The 24580-nt window shown below is 54.0% G+C and overlaps 2 protein-coding genes across 2 annotated transcripts in view; one reads left to right on the forward strand and one right to left on the reverse strand.

Moving 5' to 3' along the window:
* Nucleotides 1-24580, reverse strand: part of LOC144488439 (kelch domain-containing protein 9-like) — a 48892-nt gene that overhangs the window by 15770 nt on the left and 8542 nt on the right. The window lies entirely within an intron of this gene.
* Nucleotides 15971-24580, forward strand: part of LOC144488438 (V-type proton ATPase catalytic subunit A-like) — a 38307-nt gene continuing 29697 nt past the window's right edge. The window contains 5 exon segments of the mRNA XM_078206510.1: nt 15971-16055; nt 18404-18532; nt 19126-19340; nt 20312-20449; nt 21382-21533. Of these exon segments, the coding sequence (XP_078062636.1) occupies nt 15974-16055; nt 18404-18532; nt 19126-19340; nt 20312-20449; nt 21382-21533 (716 nt within the window). The 5' untranslated portion in view covers nt 15971-15973.

The following is a 24580-nucleotide window of genomic DNA, read 5'->3' on the forward strand; positions in this document are numbered from 1 at the left end:
ACTGATCCCTACACAACGCCACTAGCTACAAATCCCCACTCTGAAACACACCCTTCCACCGCTACTCTGTCTCTTCTACACTCAAGCCAGTTCTGTATCCATCTTACCAGCTCACTGCGGATACATGCGACTTCACCCTCTGTATCAGCCCGCCCTGTGGGACCTTGTCAAAGTCCTTGCTAAAGTCCATGTTGACAACATCCACTGCCCTACCCGCGTCAATCATCGCTGTCACTTCCTCAAAAAACTCAATCAAGTTTGTGAGACATGATCTGCCCCGCACAAAGCCTCACTGCCTGCTGCTATTAAGTCCATATTTTTCCAAATGTGAGTAAATACTGTTCGTAAGAAACTTCTCCAATAATTTCCCTACCGCTGATATAAGGCTCACCGGCCTGTAATTTCCTGGATTATCCCTGCTGCCCTTCTTAAACAAAGGAACAACATTGGCTATTCTCCAGTCCTCTGAGACCTCTCCTGTGATGAAAGATTTTGTACAAGGCTCCAGCAATTTCCTCCCTCGACCCCTCAGTATTCTGGGATACCTTAAGGCTTTTCAAAACATCCAACTCCTTTTTTATATCGACATGTTCTAGAATATCAGCATCGCCCTCTTTAAACTCGCCATTTGCCATACCCTTTGCACTGTGCATATCGATGCAAAATATTTGTTAATCATAGAATCCTGCAGTGCAGAAAGAGGCCATTCGGCCCATCGAGTCTGCACCAACCAGAATCCCACCCAGGCCCTATCCACATATCTACCCACTAATCCCTCTAACCTATGCATCCCGGGACACTAAGGGGCAATTTAGCACGGCCAATCAACCTAGCCCGCACATCTTTGGACTGTGGGAGGAAACCGGAGCACCCGGAGGAAACCCACGCAGACACGGGGCGAACGTGCAAACTCCACACAGACAGTGACCCGAGCCGGGATTCGAACCCAGGACCCTGGAGCTGTGAAGCAGCAGTGCTAACCACTGTGCTACCGTGCCGCCCCTCCATGACTGCACTCTTTCTGCTCCATGCAGAAACTCCCTCTTTGTCCTTGAGTGGACCTACCCTCCCCCTAGCTACCCTCTTGCTCCTTATATACACGTAAAATATATTGGGATTTTCCTTAATCCTGTTTGTCAAGGACATTTCATGGTCCCTTTTAGCCCTCCAACTCCTTGTTTAAGTTCCCCTCCAATCGGGGAACAGGCTGCGTGGTGTGTGTAAATGGGGAGAGGTAGGTGAGAGTCTCTGCTGTTTTGGGTTAAACACTCTGTTTAGTTCTCCCCTGACTTTTCCTTCTGTTTGTTAAGTTCTGACCAGCTCCAAGTCTGTGATATCCACATGCTTCAGGTTCAAACAGGATAAGAGGTGCATAAAGCACTGGGGTTCACAGAGTGTCAGCACAGTGACTACAGAGACAGACAGAGGGAAAGAGTAAGACAGAGAACAAGGAAGTGTGGTAAGGACAGAGAGAAACACGGGGAGAGAGAGAGGCAGACAGGTATAGAGACATAGGGTGTGAAATAGAAAGGCAGGCAAAGAGCGCGACACAAAGAGAGATAGAGACAGGGGAGAGAGTTAAAGTGACAGACAGCGAGAGACACAAGGGAGGCAGAGAGAGAGAGTGAGAAATAGAGACAGTGAAGGATAGGGAGAGAGAAAGAGGCACTCGTCAAGATATCTTAGAAGCAGAGAGAGAGATACAACAAGCAGACATAGCGGAGAGAGAAATAAATACAAAGTGAGACAGCAGGAGAGAGAAAGAGAGAGGGGGAGAGGGGCAGACACAGAGAGAGGGTGTGAGGGACAGACACAGAGAGAGGGTGAGAGGGACAGACACAGAGAGAGGGGGAGAGGGGCAGACACAGAGAGAGGGTGTGAGGGACAGACACAGAGAGAGGGTGAGAAAGGCAGACACAGAGAGAGGGTGAGAAAGGCAGACACAGAGAGAGGGTGTGAGGGACAGACACAGAGAGAGGGTGAGAGGGACAGACACAGAGAGAGGGTGAGAAAGGCAGACACAGAGAGAGGGTGTGAGGGACAGACACAGAGAGAGGGTGTGAGGGACAGACACAGAGAGAGGGTGAGAGGGACAGACACAGAGAGAGGGTGTGAGGGACAGACACAGAGAGAGGGTGTGAGGGACAGACACAGAGAGAGGGTGAGAGGTGCAGACACAGAGAGAGGGGGAGAGGGGCAGACACAGAGAGAGGGTGTGAGGGACAGACACAGAGAGAGGGTGTGAGGGACAGACACAGAGAGAGGGTGAGAAAGGCACACAGAGAGAGGGTGAGAGGGGCAGACACAGAGAGAGGGTGAGAGGGACAGACACAGAGAGAGGGTGAGAAAGGCACACAGAGAGAGGGTGAGAGGGGCAGACACAGAGAGAGGGTGAGAGGGACAGACACAGAGAGAGGGTGAGAAAGGCACACAGAGAGAGGGTGAGAGGGACAGACACAGAGAGAGGGTGAGAGGGACAGACACAGAGAGAGGGTGTGAGGGACAGACACAGAGAGAGGGTGAGAGGGACAGACACACAGAGAGGGTGAGAGGGACAGACACAGAGAGAGGGTGAGAGGGACAGACACAGAGAGAGGGTGAGAGGGACAGACACAGAGAGAGGGTGTGAGGGACAGACACAGAGAGAGGGTGAGAGGGACAGACACAGAGAGAGGGTGTGAGGGACAGACACAGAGAGAGGGTGTGAGGGACAGACACAGAGAGAGGGTGTGAGGGACAGACACAGAGAGAGGGTGTGAGGGACAGACACAGAGAGAGGGTGCGACACGGATATAGGCTTGTGAGTTTGGATTCACGTTGGTGAGTGCTCTCTTTTATCCTCTGCTTGCTGGGGTTGTTTCATCTCTATTTATGCCCTGGGTCTATTCATCCCCAGCCATTTCAGAACTCTCTCTCTGTGACCATTCGCTCCCACGCGCCAGTCCACTCTCCACCCAAACCCTGACTGTAAAACCTTCTCCCCCTTATCTCTCCGTCTGTACAGTCCGCATCAGGAATGTACGTGGGGCTGTGGGAGGGGATTGAATGGGGGAGACTGTGGGAGGGGAGAGGGTACATGGGGCTGTGGCGCTGGGCGGGGGCTCGGTGGGACGGTGGGATTGAATGCACGGTCCGTTGGAGGCCATGAATAATTCTGAAGCTGGATATTTTGCCCTTGAATGTGTGTGTGTGTGTGTGTGCTATCAGATAAGATCCTGATGTTATGTCAACTCGAGATAATAATCTGTGATTGCATCTCCCTCTCCTTCAACTCTCACTCGTAACTCTTTAAACAACAACATCTCTGTGTTACTTTCTATCTTAAGTCAAATCAAGCATCCTATACCTCTCACCAGAGTGTGATCAAGCAATGTTTTAACACTCAGACGCTATGATCGGGGATAACTGAGTAAAAGTTCAGTCAAAGGGGTAGGATTTCAGCAACATGAGGAGACAGAAGGAGAGGGAGAGACACCAAGAGGAGGAAAGAGAGAAAGAGAGAGATAGAGAGAGGGGGAGCACACCACGTGGGATAACATTGAAACCAGTCAATAATCCTGGAGTTCCAATTAGAGATGTCTGCTAATGTCAGATGATCTTAGGGACTGAGGAGGTTACAGAGATAGCGAGGGTTGTAGGGGCAGGAGGAGGGTACAGAGATAGGGAGGGTTGTAGGGGCAGGAGGAGGGTACAGAGATAGGGAGGGTTGTAGGGGCAGGAGGAGGGTACAGAGATAGGGAGGGTTGTCGGGGCAGGAGGAGGGTACAGAGATAGGGAGGGTTGTAGGGGCAGGAGGAGGGTACAGAGATAGGGAGGGTTGTCGGGGCAGGAGGAGGGTACAGAGATAGGGAGGGTTGTAGGGGCAGGAGGAGGGTACAGAGATAGGGAGGGTTGTAGGGGCAGGAGGAGGGTACAGATATAGGGAGTGTTGTAGGGGCAGGAGGAGGGTACAGAGATAGGGAGGGTTGTAGGGGCAGGAGGAGGGTACAGAGATAGGGAGGGTTGTAGGGGCAGGAGGAGGGTACAGAGATAGGGAGGGTTGTAGGGGCAGGAGGAGGGTACAGAGATAGGGAGGGTTGTCGGGGCAGGAGGAGGGTACAGATATAGGGAGTGTTGTAGGGGCAGGAGGAGGGTACAGAGATAGGGAGGGTTGTAGGGGCAGGAGGAGGGTACAGAGATAGGGAGGGTTGTCGGGGCAGGAGGAGGGTACAGAGATAGGGAGGGTTGTCGGGGCAGGAGGAGGGTACAGATATAGGGAGTGTTGTAGGGGCAGGAGGAGGGTACAGAGATAGGGAGGGTTGTAGGGGCAGGAGGAGGGTACAGATATAGGGAGGGTTGTCGGGGCTGGAGGTGGTTACAGAGATAGCGAGGGTTGTAGGGGCAGGAGGAGGGTACAGATATAGGAAGGGTTGTCGGGGCTGGAGGAAGATACAGATATAGGGAGGGTTGTAGGGTCTGGAGGAGATTACAGAGATCGGGACAGTTGTTGGGGCTGGAGGTGGTTACAGAGATAGTGAGGGTTGTAGGAGCTGGAGATGGTTACAGAGATGGTGAGGGTTGTAGGGATTGGCAGAGGTTACAGAGATAGGCAGGGCTGTAGGGGCTGCAGGAGGTTACAGAGATAGGGAGGGTTGTAGGTGCTGGAGGAGGTTACAGAGTTAGGGAGGGTTGCCCGGGCTGGAGGAGGTTACAGAGATAGGGAGGGTTGTAGGGGCAGGAGGAGGGTACAGATATAGGGAGGGTTGTAGGGGCAGGAGGAGGGTACAGATATAGGAAGGGTTGTCGGGGCTGGAGGAAGATACAGATATAGGGAGGGTTGTAGGGTCTGGAGGAGATTACAGAGATCGGGACAGTTGTTGGGGCTGGAGGTGGTTACAGAGATAGTGAGGGTTGTAGGAGCTGGAGATGGTTACAGAGATGGTGAGGGTTGTAGGGATTGGCAGAGGTTACAGAGATAGGCAGGGCTGTAGGGGCTGCAGGAGGTTACAGAGATAGGGAGGGTTGTAGGTGCTGGAGGAGGTTACAGAGTTAGGGAGGGTTGCCCGGGCTGGAGGAGGTTACAGAGATAGGGAGGGTTGTAGGAGCTGGAGGAGGTTACAGAGATAGGGAGGGTTGTAGGGGCTGGAGAAGGTTACAGAGATAGAGAGGGTTTAGAGGCTAGAGGATGTTACAGAGATAGGGAGAGTTGTAGGAGGTTATAGAGATAGGGAGGGTTGTAGGGGCTGGAGGAGGTTACAGAGATAGGGAGGGTTGTAGGAGGTTACAGAGATAGGGAGGGTTGTAGGGGCTGGAGGAGGTTACAGAGATAGGGAGGGTTGTAGGAGGTTACAGAGATAGGGAGGGTTGTAGGGGCTGGAGGAGGTTACAGAGATAGGGAGGGTTGTAGGAGGTTACAGAGATAGGAAGGGTTGTAGGGATTGGCAGAGGTTACAGAGGTAGCGAGTGTTGCAGGGACTAGAGGAGAGTACAGAGATAGGGAGGTGTGTGGGGTTGGAGGAGGTTACAGAGATAGGGAGGGTTGTAAGGGCTGGAGGAGGTTACAGTGATGGGGAGGGTTGTAGGGGCTGCAGGAGGTTCCAGAGATAGGGAGGGTTGTAGGACTGGAGGAGGATACAGAGATAGGGAGGGTTGCAGGGGCTGGAGGAGGTTACAGAGATAGGGAATGTTGTAGGGGCTGGAGGAGGTTACAGAGATAGGGAGGGTTGTAGGGGCTGGAGGAGGTTACAGAGATAGGGAATGTTGTAGGGGCTGGAGGAGGTTACAGAGATAGGGAGGGTTGTAGGGGCTGGAGGAGGTTACAGAGATAGGGAGGGTTGTAGGACTGGAGGAGGATACAGAGATAGGGAGGGTTGCAGGGGCTGGAGGAGGATACAGATTTATGGATTGTTGTGTTGTAGGTAAAAGACCTCTGACACTATTAGTGGATCAAAGTGCAGGTTTATTTTCACAATTGTGGGAGAAGTGAGGTTCCTAACAGTGGACCCCCAGCCTTCTCTTCGAATATGAGTTAAGAACAGAGTTTTATACCCCTCGGTGTACAGATTCTCGCTGTATGAGCAATCTCCAAGGCCGCGATCGTTCGTCATTGCCTTGAAACAATGGTTTTGCACAAACAAGTTAATCTGATATACATTCAGGAGACAACGGTTTTCCCTTATCTGGTCCAAATGTAAGAAACAATGAATTCTAACCAAAACAATGAATTCTAACAAAAACAATGAATTCTACAGCACTTCTCATACAAGCTCTAAATATCACAGAGGTCACTTTGACACTTTGAATTTTGAAGTTTATTATCCCATTCCCGACTTCAGTTGTATGGACTGGAGGAGGTTATCGAGATAGGGAGGGTTGTAGGTGCTGGAGGAGGTTACAGAGATAGGGAGGGTTGTAGGGGCTGGAGGAGGTTACAGAGATAGGGAGGGTTGTAGGGGCTGGAGGAAGTTACAGAGATAGGGAGGATCATCATGACTGGGGAGGTTACAGAGATAGGGAGGGTTGTAGGGGCTGGAGGAGGTTACAGAGATAGGGAGGGTTGTAGGGGCTGGAGGAGGTTACAGAGATAGGGAGGGCTGTAGGGGCTGGAGGAGGTTACAGAGATAGGGAGCATTGTAGGGGCTGGCGGAGGTTACAGAGGTAGGGAGGGTTGTAGTGACAGGGGAGGTTACAGAGATAGGGATGGTTGTAGTGACTGGGGAGGGTACAGACATAGGGAGGGTTGTAGGGGCTGGAGGAGGTTACAGAGATAGGCAGTGTTGTAGGGATTGGAGGACGTTAAAGATAGGGAGTGTTGTAGGGGCTGGAGGAGGTTACAGAGATAGGGAGTGTTGTAGGGACTGGAGGAGGTTACAGAGATAGGGAGGGTTGTAGAGACTGGGGAGGTTACAGAGATAGGGAGGATTGTAGTGACTGGGGTGTTTACAGAGATAGGGAGGATTGTAGGGGCTGGAGGAGGTTATAGAGATAGGGAGGATTGTAGGGGCTGGAGGAGGTTACAGAGATAGGGAGTGTTGTAGGGCTTGGAGGAGGTTACAGAGATAGGCAGGATTGTAGGGGCTGGAGGAGGTGACAGAGATAGGGAGGGTTGTAGAGGCTGGAGCAAGTTACAGAGATAGGGAGGGTCGTAGTAAGAACATAAGAAATAGGAGCAGGAGTAGGCCATCTAGCCCCTCGAGCCTGCCCCGCCATTCAATAAGATCATGGCTGATCTGACGTGGATCAGTACCACTTACCCGCCTGATCCCCATAACCCTTAATTCCCTTACCGATCAGGAATCCATCCATCCGCGCTTTAAACATATTCAGCGAGGTAGCCTCCACCACCTCAGTGGGCAGAGAATTCCAGAGATTCACCACCCTCTGGGAGAAGAAGTTCCTCCTCAACTCTGTCTTAAACCGACCCCCCTTTATTTTGAGGCTGTGTCCTCTAGTTTTAACTTCCTTACTAAGTGGAAAGAATCTCTCCGCCTCCACCCTATCCAGCCCCCGCATTATCTTATAAGTCTCCATAAGATCCCCCCTCATCCTTCTAAACTCCAACGAGTACAAACCCAATCTACTCAGCCTCTCCTCATAATCCAAACCCCTCATCTCCGGTATCAACCTGGTGAACCTTCTCTGCACTCCCTCCAATGCCAATATATCCTTCCTCATATAAGGGGACCAATACTGCACACAGTATTCCAGCTGCGGCCTCACCAATGCCCTGTACAGGTGCATCAAGACATCCCTGCTTTTATATTCTATCCCCCTCGCAATATAGGCCAACATCCCATTTGCCTTCTTGATCACCTGTTGTACCTGCAGACTGGGCTTTTGCGTCTCATGCACAAGGACCCCCAGGTCCCTTTGCACGGTAGCATGTTTTAATTTGTTTCCATTGAGATAGTAATCCCATTTGTTATTATTTCCTCCAAAGTGTAGTGACTGGTGAGGTTACAGAGCTGTAGGGGCTGCAGGAGGTTACAGAGATAGGGAGGGTTGTACGGGGATAGAGGAGGTTACAGAGATGGGGAGGGTTGTAAGGGCTGTAGGAGTTTACAGAGATAGGGACGGTTGTAGTGACTGATGAGGTTACAGAGATAGGCTGGGCTGTAGGGGCTGCAGGAGGTTACAGAGATAGGGAGGGCTGGAGGGACTGGAGGACCTTACAGAGATAGGGAGGGTTGTCGGGGCTGCAGGAGGTTACAGAGATATGGAGGGTTGTAGGTGCTGGAGGAGGTTACAGAGATAGGGAGGGTTGTAGGGGCTGGAGGAGGTTACAGAGATAGGGAGGGTTGTAGGGGCTGGAGGAGGTTACAGAGATAGGGAGGGTTGTAGGGGCTGGAGGAGGTTACAGAGATAGGGAGGGTTGTAGAGGCTGGAGGAGGTTACAGAGATAGGGAATGTTGTAGGGGCTGGAGGAGGTTACAGAGATAGGGAGTGTTGTAAGGGCTGGAGGAGGTTACAGAGATTGGGAGGGTTGTAGGAGCTGGAGAAGGTTACAGAGATACGGAGAGTTGTAGGACTGGAGGAGGATACAGAGATAGGGAGGGTTGCAGGGGCTGGAGGAGGATACAGATTTATGGATTGTTGTGTTGTAGGTAAAAGACCTCTGACACTATTAGTGGATCAAAGTGCAGGTTTATTTTCACAATTGTGGGAGAAGTGAGGTTCCTAACAGTGGACCCCCAGCCTTCTCTTCGAATATGAGTTAAGAACAGAGTTTTATACCCCTCGGTGTACAGATTCTCGCTGTATGAGCAATCTCCAAGGCCGCGATCGTTCGTCATTGCCTTGAAACAATGGTTTTGCACAAACAAGTTAATCTGATATACATTCAGGAGACAACAGTTTTCCCTTATCTGGTCCAAATGTAAGAAACAATGAATTCTAACCAAAACAATGAATTCTAACAAAAACAATGAATTCTAACAAAAACAATGAATTCTAACAAAAACAATGAATTCTACAGCACTTCTCATACAAGCTCTAAATATCACAGAGGTCACTTTGACACTTTGAATTTTGAAGTTTATTAACCCATTCCCGACTTCAGTTGTATGGACTGGAGGAGGTTATCGAGATAGGGAGGGTTGTAGGTGCTGGAGGAGGTTACAGAGATAGGGAGGGTTGTAGGGGCTGGAGGAAGTTACAGAGATAGGGAGGGTCATCATGACTGGGGAGGTTACAGAGATAGGGAGGGTTGTAGGGGCTGGAGGAGGTTACAGAGATAGGGAGGGTTGTAGGGGCTGGAGGATGTTGCGGAGATAGGGAGGGTTGTAGTGACTGGGGAAGTTACAGAGATAGGGAGGGTTGTAGGGGCTGGAGGAGGTTACAGAGATAGGGAGGGTTCCAGTGACTGGGGAGGTTACAGAGATAGGGAGGGTTGTAGGGGCTGGAGGAGGTTACAGAGATAGGGAGGGTTGTAGGGGCTGGAGGATGTTACGGAGATAGGGAGGGTTGTAGTGACTGGGGAAGTTACAGAGATAGGGAGGGTTGTAGGGGCTGGAGGAGGTTACAGAGATAGGGAGTGTTGTAGGGGCTGGAGGAGGTTACAGAGATAGGGAGTGTTGTAGGGGCTGGAGGAGGTTACAGAGATAGGGAGGGTTGTAGGTGCTGGGGGAGGTTACAGAGATAGGGAGGGTTGTAGGGGCTGGAGGAGGTTACAGAGATAGGGAGGGTTGTAGGGGCTGGAGGAGGTTGCAGAGATAGGGAGGGTCATCATGACTGGTGAGGTTACAGAGATAGGGAGTGTTGTCGGGGTTGCAGCAGGTTAGGGAGATAGGGAGCATTGTAGGGGCTGGTGGAGGTTACAGAGATAGGGAGGGTTGTAGAGACTGGGGAGGTTACAGAGATAGGGATTGTTGTAGGGGTTGGAGTAGGTTACAGAGATAGGGAGGGTTGTAGTGGCTGGAGGAGGTTACAGAGATAGGGAGCGTTGTAGGGGCTTGAGGAGGTTATAGAGATAGGGAGCGTTGTAGGAGGTGTAGGAGAGATAGTGAGGGTTGTAGGGGCGAGAGGAGGTTACAGAGATAGGGAGGGTTTTAGGGGCTTGTGGAGGTTACAGAGATAGGGAGGGTTGGAGGGGTAGAGGAGGTTACAGAGGTTGGGAAAGCTGTTGGGGCTGGAGGAGGTTACAGAGATAGGAGGATGGAGGAGGTTACAGAGATAGGGGGGGTTGGAGGAGGTTACATAGATGTGGGGGTTGGCGGAGGTTACAGAGATAGGGAGGGTTGTAGGGGCTGGAGGAGGTTACAGAGATAGGGAGGGTTGTAGGGGCTGGAGGAGGTTACAGAGATAGGGAGGGTTGTAGGAGCTGGAGGAGGTTACAGAGTTAGGGAGGGTTGCCCGGGCTGGAGGAGGTTACAGAGATAGGGAGGGTTGTAGGAGCTGGAGGAGGTTACAGAGATAGGGAGGGTTGTAGGGGCTGGAGGAGGTTACAGAGATAGGGAGGGTTGTAGGAGCTGGAGGAGGTTACAGAGTTAGGGAGGGTTGCCCGGGCTGGAGGAGGTTACAGAGATAGGGAGGGTTGTAGGAGCTGGAGGAGGTTACAGAGTTAGGGAGGGTTGTAGGGGCTGGTGGAGGTTACAGGGACAGGGAGGGTTGTAGGAGGTTACAGAGGTTGGGAGGGCTGTAGTGGTTGGAGGATGTTACAGAGATAGGGGGGCTTGGAGGAGATTGCAGAGTTATGGAGGGTTGTAGTGACTGGGGAGGTTACAGAGAAAGGGAGGCTTTTAGGGGTTGCAGGAGGTTAGAGAGATAGGTAGGGTTATCGCGGCTGGAGGAGGTTACAGAGATAGGGAGTGTTGAAGGGGCTGGAGGAGGTTACAGAGATAGGGAGTGTTGAAGGGGCTGGAGGAGGTTACAGAGATAGGGAGTGTTGAAGGGGCTGGAGGAGGTTACAGAGATAGGGAGGGTTGTAGGGGCTGGAGGAGGTTACAGAGATAGGGAGGGTTGTAGGGGCTGGAGAAGTTTACAGAGATAGGGAGGGTTGCAGGGGCTGGAGGATGTTACAGAGATAGTGGCACTTGATTCCCAGGGGGACCAATATCCTGGCAGGAAGGTTGGCTAAGGCTACTGGGGAGAGTTTAAACTAGATAGGTTGGGGGGAGGGGATCAAAATGAGGTGACTGAGAGTGAGGAAGCAAGCTCGCAAACAGAGAAGGGTTATAGGCAGTGCAAGAGTGCGGATGGACAGGGAATAGAGAAGGGGAGAGCTCAGACCAGGCAAGGTGGTGGAGGCGGACACACTGGGAATGTTTAAGACTTATCTGGACAGCCATATGAACGGAGTGAGAATGGAGGGATACAAAAGAATGGTCCAGTTTGGACCAGGGAGCGGCACGGGCTTGGAGGGCCGAAGGGCCTGTTCCTGTGCTGTATTGTTCTTTGTTCTTTTTGTTCTTTGATTGAGATGTGTTTACTTTAATGCCAGGAGTATAGTGAATAAAGGGGATGAGCTCAGAGCGTGGATCGATGCCTGGAAGTGTGATGTGGTGGACATTACGGAGACTTGGATGTCTCAGGGACAGGACTGGATACTCCAGGTGCCGGGATTCAGATGTTTCAGGAAGGACAGGGAGGGAGGCAAGAGAGGGGGTGGAGTGGCACTGCTGATCAGGGATAGTGTCACAGCTGTAGAGAAGGTGTATGCTGTGGAGGGATTGTCCACCGAGTCTCTGTGGGTGGAAGTTCAGAGTGGGAAGGGGCCGGTCACTTTGCTGGGAGTTTTCTATAGACTGCCCAATAGTAACAGGGAGGTGGAGGAGCAGATAGGGTAACAGATCCTGGAGAGATGCAGTAATAGCAGAGTTGTTGTGATGAGAGACTTTAATTTCCCAAACATAGATTGGAATATTCCTAGGGTAAGGGGATTGGATGGGGAAGAGTTCGTTAGGGCAGCACAGTAGCACAGTGGTTAGCACTGCTGCTTCACAGCTCCAGGGTCCTGGGTTCGATTCCCGGCTTGGGTCACTGTCTGTGTGGAGTTTGCGCATTCTCCTCGTGTCTGCGTGGGTTTCCTCCGAGTGCTCCGGTTTCCTCCCACAGTCCAAAGATGTGTGGGTTAGGTTGATTGGCCATGCTAAAATTGCCCCTTAGTGTCCTGAGATGTGTAGGTTAGAGGGATTAGTGGGTAAAATATGTAGGGATATGGGAGTAGGGTCTGGGTGGGATTGTGTTCGGTGCAGACTCGATGGGCCAAATGGCCTCTTTCTGTACTGTAGGGTTTCTAAGAAGTGGCACCTTCTAAGGTGTGTTCAGGAGGGTTTCCTGACACAGCAGGTGGACAAGCCTACAAGAGGAGAGGCTGTACTTGATCTGATACTGACCAATGAACCTGGACAGGTGTCAGGTCTCTCAGTGGGAGAGCATCTTGGGGATAGCGATCATAACTCTATCTCCTTTAGGCTTGCATTGGAAAAAGAGAGGATCAGGCAAGCTAGGAAAGCGTTTATATGGAGTAAGGGGAAATATGAAGACATTAGACAGCAAATTAGAGGAGTAAATTGGAAGGAGGTATTCTCGGGGAAATGTACTGAAGAGAGGTGGCAGTTTTTCAAGGAATGTCTGTCTAGAGTGATACAGGACAACGTTCCAAGCAGACAGGGAGGAGTTGGTCGGTTAAAGGAACCGTGGTGCACGAAAGCTGTGAGGGACCTAGTCGAGAAGAAAAGGAAAGCGTACAAAAGGTTCAGAGAGCTTGGCGAAGATAGGGATTTAGAAGAGTATACGGCTTGTAGGAAGGGACTAAAGAAGAAAATTAGGAGAGCCAGAAGGGGTCACGAGAAGGCCCTGGCAGGTAGGATTAAGGAGGACCCTAAGGCGTTCTATAAATATGTGAAGAGTAAAAGGATGAGACGTGAAGGAATAGGGCCTATAAAAGGTGAAGGCGGGAAAATCTGTATGGAACCAGTAGAAATGGCAGAGGTGCTCAATGAGTATTTTGCCTCGGTTTTCACAGAGGAGAAGGACATGGGTGGATGTACTGTGGGCTTGCGGTGGACTGAAAAGATTGAGTATGTGGACTTTAACAAAGAGGTTGTGCTGGAATCTTTGAATGGCATCAAGGTAGATAAGTCGCCGGGTCCGGATGGGATGTACCCCAGGTTACTGTGGGAGGCGAGGGAAGACATTGCAGAGCCTCTGGCGATGATCTTTGCGTCGTCGATGGAGACGGGAGAGGTGCCGCAGGATTGGAGGATTGCGGATGTGGTTCCTATTTTCAAGAAGGGGAATAGGGATAGCCCAGGAAATTACCTGATGGAGAAGACCCTGAGGGACAGGATATATGAGCATTTAGAGAGGTTTAGTATGCTCAAGAATACTCAGCATGGCTTTGTCAAGGGCAGATCGTGCCTTAAGAGCCTGGAGTTCTTAGAAAATGTGACTAAACACATTGACGAAGGGAAGGCGGTAGATGTGGTTTATATGGATTTTAGCAAGGCGTTCGATAAGGTCCCCCAGGCAAGGCTTCTCGAAAAAGTGAGAGGGCATGGGATCCAAGGGGCTGCTGCCCGGTGGATCCAGAACTGGCTTGCCCAAAGGAGGCAGAGAGTGGGTATAGATGGGTCTTTTTCTAAATGGAGGTCGGTCACCAGTGGTGTGCCCCAGGGATCTGTTCTGGGACCCTTGCTGTTTTGTCATTTTCATAAATGACCTGGATGAGGAAGCGGAGGGATGGGTTGGTAAGTTTGCCGACGACACGAAGGTTGGTGGGGTTGTGGATAGTCTGGAGGGATGTCAGAAGTTACAGAGGGACATAGATAGGATGCAAGACTGGGCGGACAAGTGGCAGATGGACTTCAACCCAGATAAATGAGTAGGTCAAATGGGATGAAGGAGTACAATATAAAGGGAAAAACTCTTAGTACTGTAGAGGATCAGAAGGACCTTGGGGTCCGGGTCCATAGGACTCTAAAATCGGCCCCGTAGGTGGAGGAGGTGGCTAAGAAGGCGTATGGTGTGCTGGCCTTTATCAATCGAGGGATTGAGTTTAGGAGTCCGGGGATAATGATGCAGCTATATAAGACCCTCGTCAGACCCCACTTGGAGTACTGTGCTCAGTGCTGGTCGCCTCACTATAGGAAGGATGTGGAAAAGATTGAAAGGGTGCAGAGGAGATTTACAAGGATGTTGCCTGGATTGAGTGGCATGCCTTATGAGGATAGGCTGAGGGAGCTCGGTCTTTTCTCCTTGGAGAGACGAAGGATGAGAGGAGACCTAATAGAGGTGTATAAGATGTTCAGAGGCATAGATCGGGTGGACTCTCCGAGGCTTTTTCCCAGGGTGGAAATGTCTGCTACGAGAGGACACAGGTTTAAGGTGCTGGGGGGTAGGTACAGGGGAGATGTTAGGGGTAAGTTTTTCACACAGAGGGTGGTGGGCGAGTGGAATTGGCTGCCGTCAGTGGTGGTGGAGGCGAACTCAATAGGGTAGTTTAAGAGACTCCTGGATGAGTACATGGAGCTTAATAGGATGGAGGGTTATAGGTAGGTCTAGAAGGTAGGGATGTGTTCGGCACAACTTGTGGGGCCGAAAGGCCTGTTTGTGCTGTAGTTTTTCTATGTTCTATGCTCTATAGGGAGGGTTGCAGGGGCTGGAGGATGTTACAGAGATAGGGAGGGTTGTAGCGGCAGGAGGAGGTTACCGAGATAGGGAGGGTTGTAGTGACTGAGGAGGGTACAGAGATAGGGAGGGTTGTAGTGACAGAGGAGGGTACAGAGATAGGGAGGGTTGTAGTGACTGAGGAGGGTACAGCGATGGGGTGGGTTGTAGGGGCTGGAGGAGGTTACAGAGATAGGGAGAGTTGTAGGGGCTGGAGGAGGTTACAGAGTTAGGGAGAGTTGTAGGGGCTGGAGGAGGTTACAGAGTTAGGGAGAGTTGTAGGGGCTGGAGGAGGTTACAGAGATAGGGAGCGTTGTCGGGGCTGCAGGTGGTTACCGGTCAAATGGATGAGCAGGCCATGAATGGGTTTGAAAACGCTGGTTTGTTTTTAACAGCTGGTTGGACCGGTCAGAGAGCTCAGTGAATGATGAGTAAACTGGGCTGTCTGTATTTCCGACCTTTTCAGTCTGAGCCAAAATGCTGCTGTCCCATTTCCAACTCATGCCAGGGCCTGTTCAACCATCTTGGAGCGAGACATGGAGACATTATCCAGAGTTTTGTTATTCTCTGGAATTCTCTCTCTCAAGAATAGTGGATAATCCGCCTCCAATTCCCGATTGAACTCATTCTTGAGTCAACTCAGCAACTGGTTGAATTGAAGTATGTGTGGATACAAACGACTGTGTTCGGAGCAGCAGTCGGCCACTCGGCCCCTCGATCCTGCTCCCCCATTCAATAAGATCATGGCTGACCTGATTGTAACCTCAGCCCCACATTCCTGCCGACCCCCGATAACCTTTCACCCCCTTGTTAGTCAAGAATCTACCCAGCTCTGCCTTAAAAATATTCAGAGATCTCTGCTTCCACTGCCTTAAGGAAGAGAGTTCTAGAGACTCCCCACCCTCTGAGACAAAACATTTCTCCTCATCTCCGTCTTAAATGAGCGACCCCCTTATTTTTAAACAGTGACCCCTGGTTCTAGATTCTCCCACAAGAGGAAACAGCCTCTCCACATCCACCCTGTCAATACCCCTCAGGATCCTAATGGCTTTGATCAAGTCGCCTTTTACTCTTCTAAACTCCAGTGGATACAAACCGAACCTCTCCAACCTTTCCTCATAAGACAACCCACCCATCCCAGACAGAGGGAAAGAGGAGATCTGCTGAAAGATCAGCTATGGTCATATTGAGTGGGTGAGCAAGCTTGAGGGACAGATTAGCCTCCTCCTGCTGCTGATTCGCTGTGATATTAGGGGGCCCAGTGGGGTTTCAGATTGTCTCTAGGGCTTGATTTCCCATGTCAAGCTCACAGCTCTATCTCTCCCCTTAACGCTGCCTTTTCCTGTTATCTCTCCTGCATCGCAACGACCAAGCACTAACTTCCAGCATGGATCTCGAGAAGCTGCCAAAGGTTCGCGACGAGGAGCGAGAGAGCATGTTTGGATACGTTCACGGAGTCTCGGGCCCAGGTGAGAGACACTCCAAGAGAGAGGGGACTCAGAGAGACACCAGTCAGTGTACAGATATCTCCCTGAGAGAGAGGGACTGAGAGACACCAGTCAGTGTACAGATATCTCCCTGAGAGAGAGGGACTGAGAGACACCAGTCAGTGTACAGATATCTCCCTGAGAGAGAGGGACTGAGAAACCAGTCAGTGTACAGATATCTCGTTGAGAGTGCAGGACTGAGAGACACCAGTCAGTGTACAGATATCTCCCTGAGAGGGACTGAGAGACACCAGTCAGTGTACAGATATCTCCCTGAGAGAGAGGGACTGAGAGACACCAGTCAGTGCACAGATATCTCCCTGAGAGAGAGGGACAGAGAGACACCAGTCAGTGTACAGATATCTCCCTGAGAGAGAGAGACTGAGAGACACAGTCAGTGTACAGATATCTCCCTGAGAGAGAGAGACTGAGAGACACAGTCAGTGTACAGATATCTCCCTGAGAGAGAGGGACTGAGAAACCAGTCAGTGTACAGATATCTCGTTGAGAGTGCAGGACTGAGAGACACCAGTCAGTGTACAGATATCTCCCTGAGAGGGACTGAGAGACACCAGTCAGTGTACAGATATCTCCCTGAGAGAGAGGGACTGAGAGACACCAGTCAGTGTACAGATATCTCCCTGAGAGAGAGGGACTGAGAAACCAGTCAGTGTACAGATATCTCGTTGAGAGTGCAGGACTGAGAGACACCAGTCAGTGTACAGATATCTCCCTGAGAGGGACTGAGAGACACCAGTCAGTGTACAGATATCTCCCTGAGAGAGAGGGACTGAGAGACACCAGTCAGTGCACAGATATCTCCCTGAGAGAGAGGGACAGAGAGACACCAGTCAGTGTACAGATATCTCCCTGAGAGAGAGGGACTGAGAGACACCAGTCAGTGTACAGATATCTCCCTGAGAGAGAGAGACTGAGAGACACAGTCAGTGTACAGATATCTCCCTGAGAGAGAGAGACTGAGAGACACAGTCAGTGTACAGATATCTCCCTGAGAGAGAGGGACTGAGAAACCAGTCAGTGTACAGATATCTCGTTGAGAGTGCAGGACTGAGAGACACCAGTCAGTGTACAGATATCTCCCTGAGAGGGACTGAGAGACACCAGTCAGTGTACAGATATCTCCCTGAGAGAGAGGGACTGAGAGACACCAGTCAGTGTACAGATATCTCCCTGAGAGAGAGGGACTGAGAGACACCAGTCAGTGTACAGATATCTCCCTGAGAGAGAGGGACTGAGAAACCAGTCAGTGTACAGATATCTCGTTGAGAGTGCAGGACTGAGAGACACCAGTCAGTGTACAGATATCTCCCTGAGAGGGACTGAGAGACACCAGTCAGTGTACAGATATCTCCCTGAGAGAGAGGGACTGAGAGACACCAGTCAGTGCACAGATATCTCCCTGAGAGAGAGGGACAGAGAGACACCAGTCAGTGTACAGATATCTCCCTGAGAGAGAGGGACTGAGAGACACCAGTCAGTGTACAGATATCTCCCTGAGAGAGAGGGACTGAGAGACACCAGTCAGTGTACAGATATCTCCCTGAGAGAGAGGGACTGAGAGACACCAGTCAGTGTACAGATATCTCCCTGAGAGGGACTGAGAGACACCAGTCAGTGTACAGATATCTCCCTGAGAGAGAGGGACTGAGAGACACCAGTCAGTGTACAGATATCTCACTGAGAGAGAGGGACTGAGAGACACCAGTCAGTGTACAGATATCTCCCTGAGAGAGAGGGACTGAGAGACACCAGTCAGTGTACAGATATCTCCCTGAGAGAGATAGAGACTGAGAGACACCAGTCAGTGTACAGATATCTCACTGAGAGAGAGGGACTGAGAGACACCAGTCAGTGTACAGATATCTCCCTGACAGAGAGAGACTGAGAGACAGCAGTCAGTGTACAGATATCTCCCTGAGAGAGAGAGACTGAGAGACACCAGTCAGTGTACTGATATCTCCCTGAGAGAGAGGGACTGAGAGACACCAGTCAGTGTACAGATATCTCCCTGAGAGAGACAGAGAGAGACTGAGAGACATCAGTCAGTGTATAGATATCTCCCTGAGAGAGAGGGACTGAGAGACACCAGTCAGTGTACAGATATCTCCCTGAAAGAGAGGGACAGAGAGACACCAGTCCGTGTACAGATATCTCCCTGAGAGAGAGGGACTGAGAGACACCAGTCAGTGTACAGATATCTCCCTGAGAGAGAGGGACTGAGAGACACCAGTCGGTGCACAGATATCACCCTGAGAGGGACTGAGGAACATGTGTCATAATTTCCTTTGTCTATCTGTCTCTCTCTGCAGTCGTCCTAGCATCCAATATGTCCGGTGCTGCTATGTATGAGTTGGTGCGAGTTGGCCACAGTGAGCTGGTGGGTGAGATTATCCGCCTGGATGGCGAGATGGCAACAGTCCAAGTTTACGAGGAGACTTGTATCCTTTGCCAACACTCTCCGGGGGAGTGGAGGGGCACAGGTGGAGTTTGGCCCATTGTGTGGGCTACCTGAGTTAAGGCCTCTTGGGTAGGCCGGGAACCTGGGCCTCTTGGGTAGGCCGGGACCCTGGGCCTCTTGGGTAGGCCGGGACCCTGGGCCTCTCGGGTAGGCCGAGGCCCTGGAGCCTGGGCCTCTCGGGCAGGCCGGGAGCCTGGGCCTCGCGGGTGGGCCGGCAGGCTGAGCCTCGTGGGTGGGCCGGGAGCCTGGGCCTCGCGGGTGGGCCGGGAGGCTGGGCCTCGCGGGTGGGCCGGGAGCCTGGGCCTCGCGGGTGGGCCGGGAGGCTGGGCCTCGCGGGTGGGCCGGGAGGCTGAGCCTTGTGGGTGGGCCAGGAGCCTGGGCCTCGCGGGTGGGCCGGGAGCCTGGGCCTCGCGGGTGGGCCGGGAGGCTGGGCCTTGCGGGTGGGCCGGGAGCCTGGGCCTCGCGGGTGGGCCGGGAGCCTGGGCCTCGCGGGTGGGCCGGGAGCCTGGGCCTCGCGGGTGGGCCGGGAGCCTGGGTCTCTGCCACGTTGGTGTCCTGAGCAGACCCTCACAGCTGGCGTGTCGGTCGGGGACCCGGTCCTGCGGACAGAGAAGCCCCTCTCTGTGGAGCTGGGTCCTGGGATCATGGGCTCCATCTTTGACGGGATCCAGCGGCCCCTCTTTGACATCTGGCAGATGACTGAGAGCATCTACATCCCACGGGGGGTCAACGTCAGCCCGCTGCCCACCCACACCAAGTGGGAGTACACTCCAGAGCCAAATATCAGGGTAAGGAATGGGGGTGAGGTGTGTGGGAGGGGGAGAGAGCGAGGAGAGTGAGGAATTGAGGCAGAGGTGGAGAGAGAGGGGAGAGGGACAGAGATGGTGAGGGATAGAGATAAAGAGAAACGGAGGGAGGAAAGAGAGGGAGTGAGAGAGGGAGAGAGACAGAGGGAGGGAGTAAGAGGAGGGAGAGGAGGAAGAGAGGCAGAGGGGGAGAGAGAGGTAATGAAAGAGAAAAAAAATTGATGAAAGGGGTGAGAGGCAGGGAGGGGTGAATGACAGAGGGTGGGAGGGAAATGGAAGGAGGGAGAGTGGGAAAAGAAGGATGGGAGGGAGTGAGAGACAGAGAGATAGGGAGTTGGGGAAGTCTGATGGAACCTGAGGGAGAGTCAGAGAGAGTGAGAGTCAGTGGTGGAGACAGATGAGAGGTGGATTAGAATGGCAGAGTTGGAGGCAGAGATGGAGAGTCTGTGACAGTCTGAAGGAGAGATGGAGAAAATGTGAAAGGGCCACATGGAGAGAGTGTGAAACAGTTGGAGAGAGATATGGAGAGTGTGTCAGCGTCATAAGGAGAGATGGAGAGAGTGTGAGACAGAGTTGGACCGAGAGATGGAGCGAAGGTAACGCAACCCCGAGGGAGAGACGGAGTCAGTGTGACAGACTCAGATGGAGAGGGAGTGAGTGAGAGATTTGGAGGGACGAATGGAGAGAGTGTGACTCGGATAGAGTGAGTGTGACAGGTTTGGAGGGAGAGATGGAGTGAGTGTGACAGATTTGGAGGGAGAGATGGAGAGAGTGTGGCAGACTCGGATAGAGTGAGTGTGACAGACTCGGATGGGGCGAGTGTGGGGCGAGTGTGGCTGGTGCGGATGGGGCGAGTGTGGCAGGCGCGGAGGGGGATGGGGTGAGTGTGGCAGGCGCGGAAGAAGGGGTGCAGTGTGCCCCTACATTCACGGTACCATCCTGCCTCCTCTCAGGTAGGGAGTCACGTCACTGGCGGAGATGTTTACGCCTCGGTTTTTGAGAACTCCCTGATCAAACACAAGATCCTGATTCCCCCCAAGAGCAAGGGGACAGTGACCTTCATCGCACCTCCCGGGCACTATGATGTGACGGTGAGTATAACTGCGATCCTTCAGCAGTGAGAATGGTGTGACTGACTGGCCTGGGGAGCGCGGCATCCGGCGCGGGGAGCGCAGCGTCCGGCGCGGGGAGCGCGGCGTCCGGCGCGGGGAGCGCGGCGTCCGGCGCGGGGAGCGCGGCGTCCGGCGCGGGGAGCGCGGCGTCCGGCGCGGGGAGCGCAGCGTCCGGCGCGGGGAGCTCAGCGTCCGGCGCGGGGAGCTCAGCGTCCGGCGCGGGGAGCTCAGTGTCCGGCGCGGGAGCGTGACTGACCGGCGCGGGGAGCTCAGTGTCCGGCGCGGGGAGCTCAGTGTCCGGCGTGGGGAGCGTGACTGACCAGCGCGGGACCGTGACTGACCAGCGCGGGAGCGTGACTGACCGGTGCGGGGAGCTCAGTGTCCGGCGCGGGAGTGTGACTGACCGGCGCGGGGAGCTCAGTGTCCGGCGCGGGAGCGTGACTGACCGGCGCGGGGAGCTCAGTGTCCGGCGCGGGGAGCTCAGTGTCCGGCGTGGGGAGCGTGACTGACCAGCGCGGGACCGTGACTGACCAGCGCGGGAGCGTGACTGACCGGTGCGGGGAGCGCAGTGACCGGCGCGGGAGTGTGACTGACCGGTGCGGGGAGCGCAGTGACCGGCGCGGGAGTGTGACTGACCGGCGCGGGAGTGTGACTGACCGGCGCGGGAGTGTGACTGACCGGCATGGGGAGCGTGACAGACCGGCGCGGGAGTGTGACTGACCGGCATGGGGAGCGTGACAGACCGGCGCGGGAGCGTGACTGACCGGCGCGGGAGCGTGACTGACCGGCGCGGGAGCGTGACTGACCGGCGCGGGAGCGTGACTGACCGGCGCGGGAGCGTGACTGACCGGCGCGGGAGCGTGACTGACCGGCGCGGGATTACGCTGTTGCCCTTTCTCTCCCTCTCTCAGGATGTGCTGATGGAGCTGGATTTTGAAGGGGTGAAAGACCAGCTGACCATGGTACAAGTGTGGCCGGTGCGTCAGATCCGGCCGGTCACTGAGAAGCTGCCCTGTAATCACCCTCTGCTGACGGGGCAGCGGGTGCTGGACGCCCTTTTCCCGTGAGTGTCTCTCCCTCTCTCCCTGAGTCTCACCCGCGACGTCAAAGAACAAAGACCAATACAGCACAGGAACAGGCCCTTCGGCCCTCCAAGCCCACGCCGTTCCCTGGTCCAAACTAGACCATTCTTTTGTATCCCTCCATTCCCACTCCGTTCATGTGGCTATCTAGATAAGTCTTAAACGTTCCCAGTGTGTCCGCCTCCACCACCTTGCCTGGCAGCGCATTCCAGGCCCCCACAACCCTCTGTGTAAAATATGTCCGTCTGATATCTGTGTTAAACCTCCCCCCCTTCACCTTGAACCTATGACCCCTCGTGAACGTCACCACCGACCTGGGGAAAAGCTTCCCACCGTTCACCCTATCTATGCCTTTCATAATTTTATACACCTCTATTAGTTCACCCCTCATCCTCCGTCTTTCCAGTGAGAACAACCCCAGTTTACCCAATCTCTCCTCATAACTGAGCCCCTCCATACCAGGCAACATCCTGGTAAACCTCCTCTGTACTCTCTCCAAAGCCTCCACGTCCTTCTGGTAGTGTGGCGACCAGAACTGGACGCAGTATTCCAAATGCGGCCAAACCAACATTCTATACATCTGCAACATCAGACCCCATCATACTCTATCATCACCCACCCCCCTGTCTTTGCGAAACCCCCTCCCCCCCAGACTGTGGGACTCCTCACACCCCCAAGTGTGGGATTCCTCCCATCCACCCACACTGTGAGACTCCTCCCCCGAGACTGTGAGACTCCTCCCCCAGACTGAGACTCCTGCCCCCAGACTGTGAGACTCCTGCCCTAGACTGCGAGGCTCCTCCCCCAGACTGTGAGACACCTCCCCCCAGACTGAGACTCCTACCCCCAGACTGAGACTCCTCCCCCAGACTGAGACTCCTCCCCCTAGACTGAGACTCCTCCCCTAGACTGAGACTCCTCCCCTAGACTGAGACTCCTCCTCCTAGACTGAGACTCCTCCCCTAGACTGTGAGACTCCTCCCCCTAGACTGTGAGACTCCTCCCCCCAGCCTGTGAGACTCCTGCCCCCAGACTGTGAGGCTCCTCCCCGCAGTCTGCGAGGCTCCTCCCCCCAGTTTGCGAGGCTCCTCCCCCCAGTTTGCAAGGCTCCTCCCCCCAGTCTGCGAGGCTTCTCCCCCCAGTCTGCGAGGCTTCTCCCCCCATCTGCAAGGCTCCCCCCCATCTGCAAGGCTCCTCCCCTCAGTCTGCGAGGCTCCTCCCCCCAGTCTGTGAGGCTCCTCCCCCCAGTCTGTGAGACTCCTCACCCCCAGACCGTGAGACTCCTCCCCTGAGACTCCTCCCCCCAGATTCTGAGACTCCTCCCCCCAGATTCTGAGACTCCTCACCCCAGATTCTGAGACTCCTCCCCCCAGATTCTGAGACCTCTCCCCCCATTTTCTGAGACTCCTCCCCCCAGATTCTGAGACTCCTCCCCCCATATTCTGAGACTCCGCCCCCAGATTCTGAGGCTCCACCCCCAGACTGTGTCTCCTCCCCCAGACTGAGATTCCTCCCCCCAGACTGAGATTCCTCCCCCCAGACTGAGACTCCTCCCCCCAGACTGAGACTCCTCCCCCCAGATTCTGAGACTCCTTCCCCCGATTCTGAGACTCCTCCCCCCGGATTCTGAGGCTCCTCCCCTCAGACTGTGAGTCTCCTCCCCCCAGACTGAGACTCCTCCCCCCAGACTGAGACTCCTCCCCCCAGACTGAGACTCCTCCCCTGAGACTCTGAAACTCCTCCCCTCAGATGTTGAGACTCCTCCCTCAGATTCTGAGACTCCTCCCTCAGATTCTGAGACTCCTCCCCCCAGACTGAGGCTCCTCCCCCCAGACTGTGAGGCTCCTCCCCCCAGACTGTGAGGCTCCTCCACAGACTGAGACCCCTCCCCCAGACTGAGACTCCTCCCCCAGACTGAGACTCCTCCCCCCAGACTGAGGCTCCACCTCCCAGACTGAGGCTCCTCCCCCCAGACTGTGAGGCTCCTCCCCCCAGACTGTGAGGCTCCTCTCCCCAGTCTGTGAGGCTCCTCCCCCCAGTCTGGGAGGCTCCTCCCCCCAGACTGTGAGGCTCCTCCCCCCCAGACTGTGAGGCTCCTCCCCCCAGTCTGAGAGGCTCCTCCCCAACCCTGTAAGGCTCCACCCACAGTCTGTGAGACTCCTCACCCCAGTCTGAGACTCCTCACCCCCAGACCGTGAGACTCCGCCCCTGAGACTTCTCCCCCCAGATTCTGAGACTCCTCCCCCATATTCTGAGACCCCTCCCCCCAGATTCTGAGACTCCTCCCGGCAGATTCTGAGACTCCTCCCCCCAGATTCTGAGACTCCTCCCCCCAGATTCTGAGGCTCCTCCCCAAAGATTCTGAGACTCCTCCCCCCAGACTGTGTGTCTCCTCCCCCAGACTGAGATTCCTCCCCCCAGACTGAGACTCCTCCCCCCAGACTGTGAGACACCTCCCCGAGACTCTTAAACTCCTCCCCCCAGATTCTGAGACTCCTCCCCCCAGATTCTGAGACTCCTCCCCCCAGACTGAGACTCCTCCCCCAGACTGAGACTCCTCCCCCCAGACTGAGATTCCTCCCCCAGACTGTGAGGCTCCTCCCTCCCAGACTGTGAGGCTCCTCCCTCCCAGACTGTGAGGCTCCTCCCCCCCAGACTGTGAGACTCCTCCCCCCCAGACTGTGAGACTCCTCCCTCCCAGACTGTGAGGCTCCTCCCCCAGACTGTGAGGCCCCTCCCCCCCAGACTGTGAGGCCCCTCCCCCCAGACTGTGAGACTCCTCCCCCCCAGACTGTGAGACTCCTCCCCACCCCCCCCGCGTCCGCCCCCCACCGACTATTTATTGCATGTGCAATCTTGCCCTCTGACTTTGGGTGACCTTATTTGACCCAGGTTCACCCCATGACGCCCCGATTGACAAATTGTTTTAACCTCTCATCCGCCATGTCCCCAGTAGCACCCGCCCAACCCGCTTAACCTCATTTAACCCCGACGTGGCCCAGTTAAGCTGATTTGAGCCTGTTGATGT

The sequence above is a fragment of the Mustelus asterias genome, unplaced genomic scaffold (assembly GCF_964213995.1).
Source record: "Mustelus asterias unplaced genomic scaffold, sMusAst1.hap1.1 HAP1_SCAFFOLD_1566, whole genome shotgun sequence".
Taxonomy (NCBI): domain Eukaryota; kingdom Metazoa; phylum Chordata; class Chondrichthyes; order Carcharhiniformes; family Triakidae; genus Mustelus; species Mustelus asterias.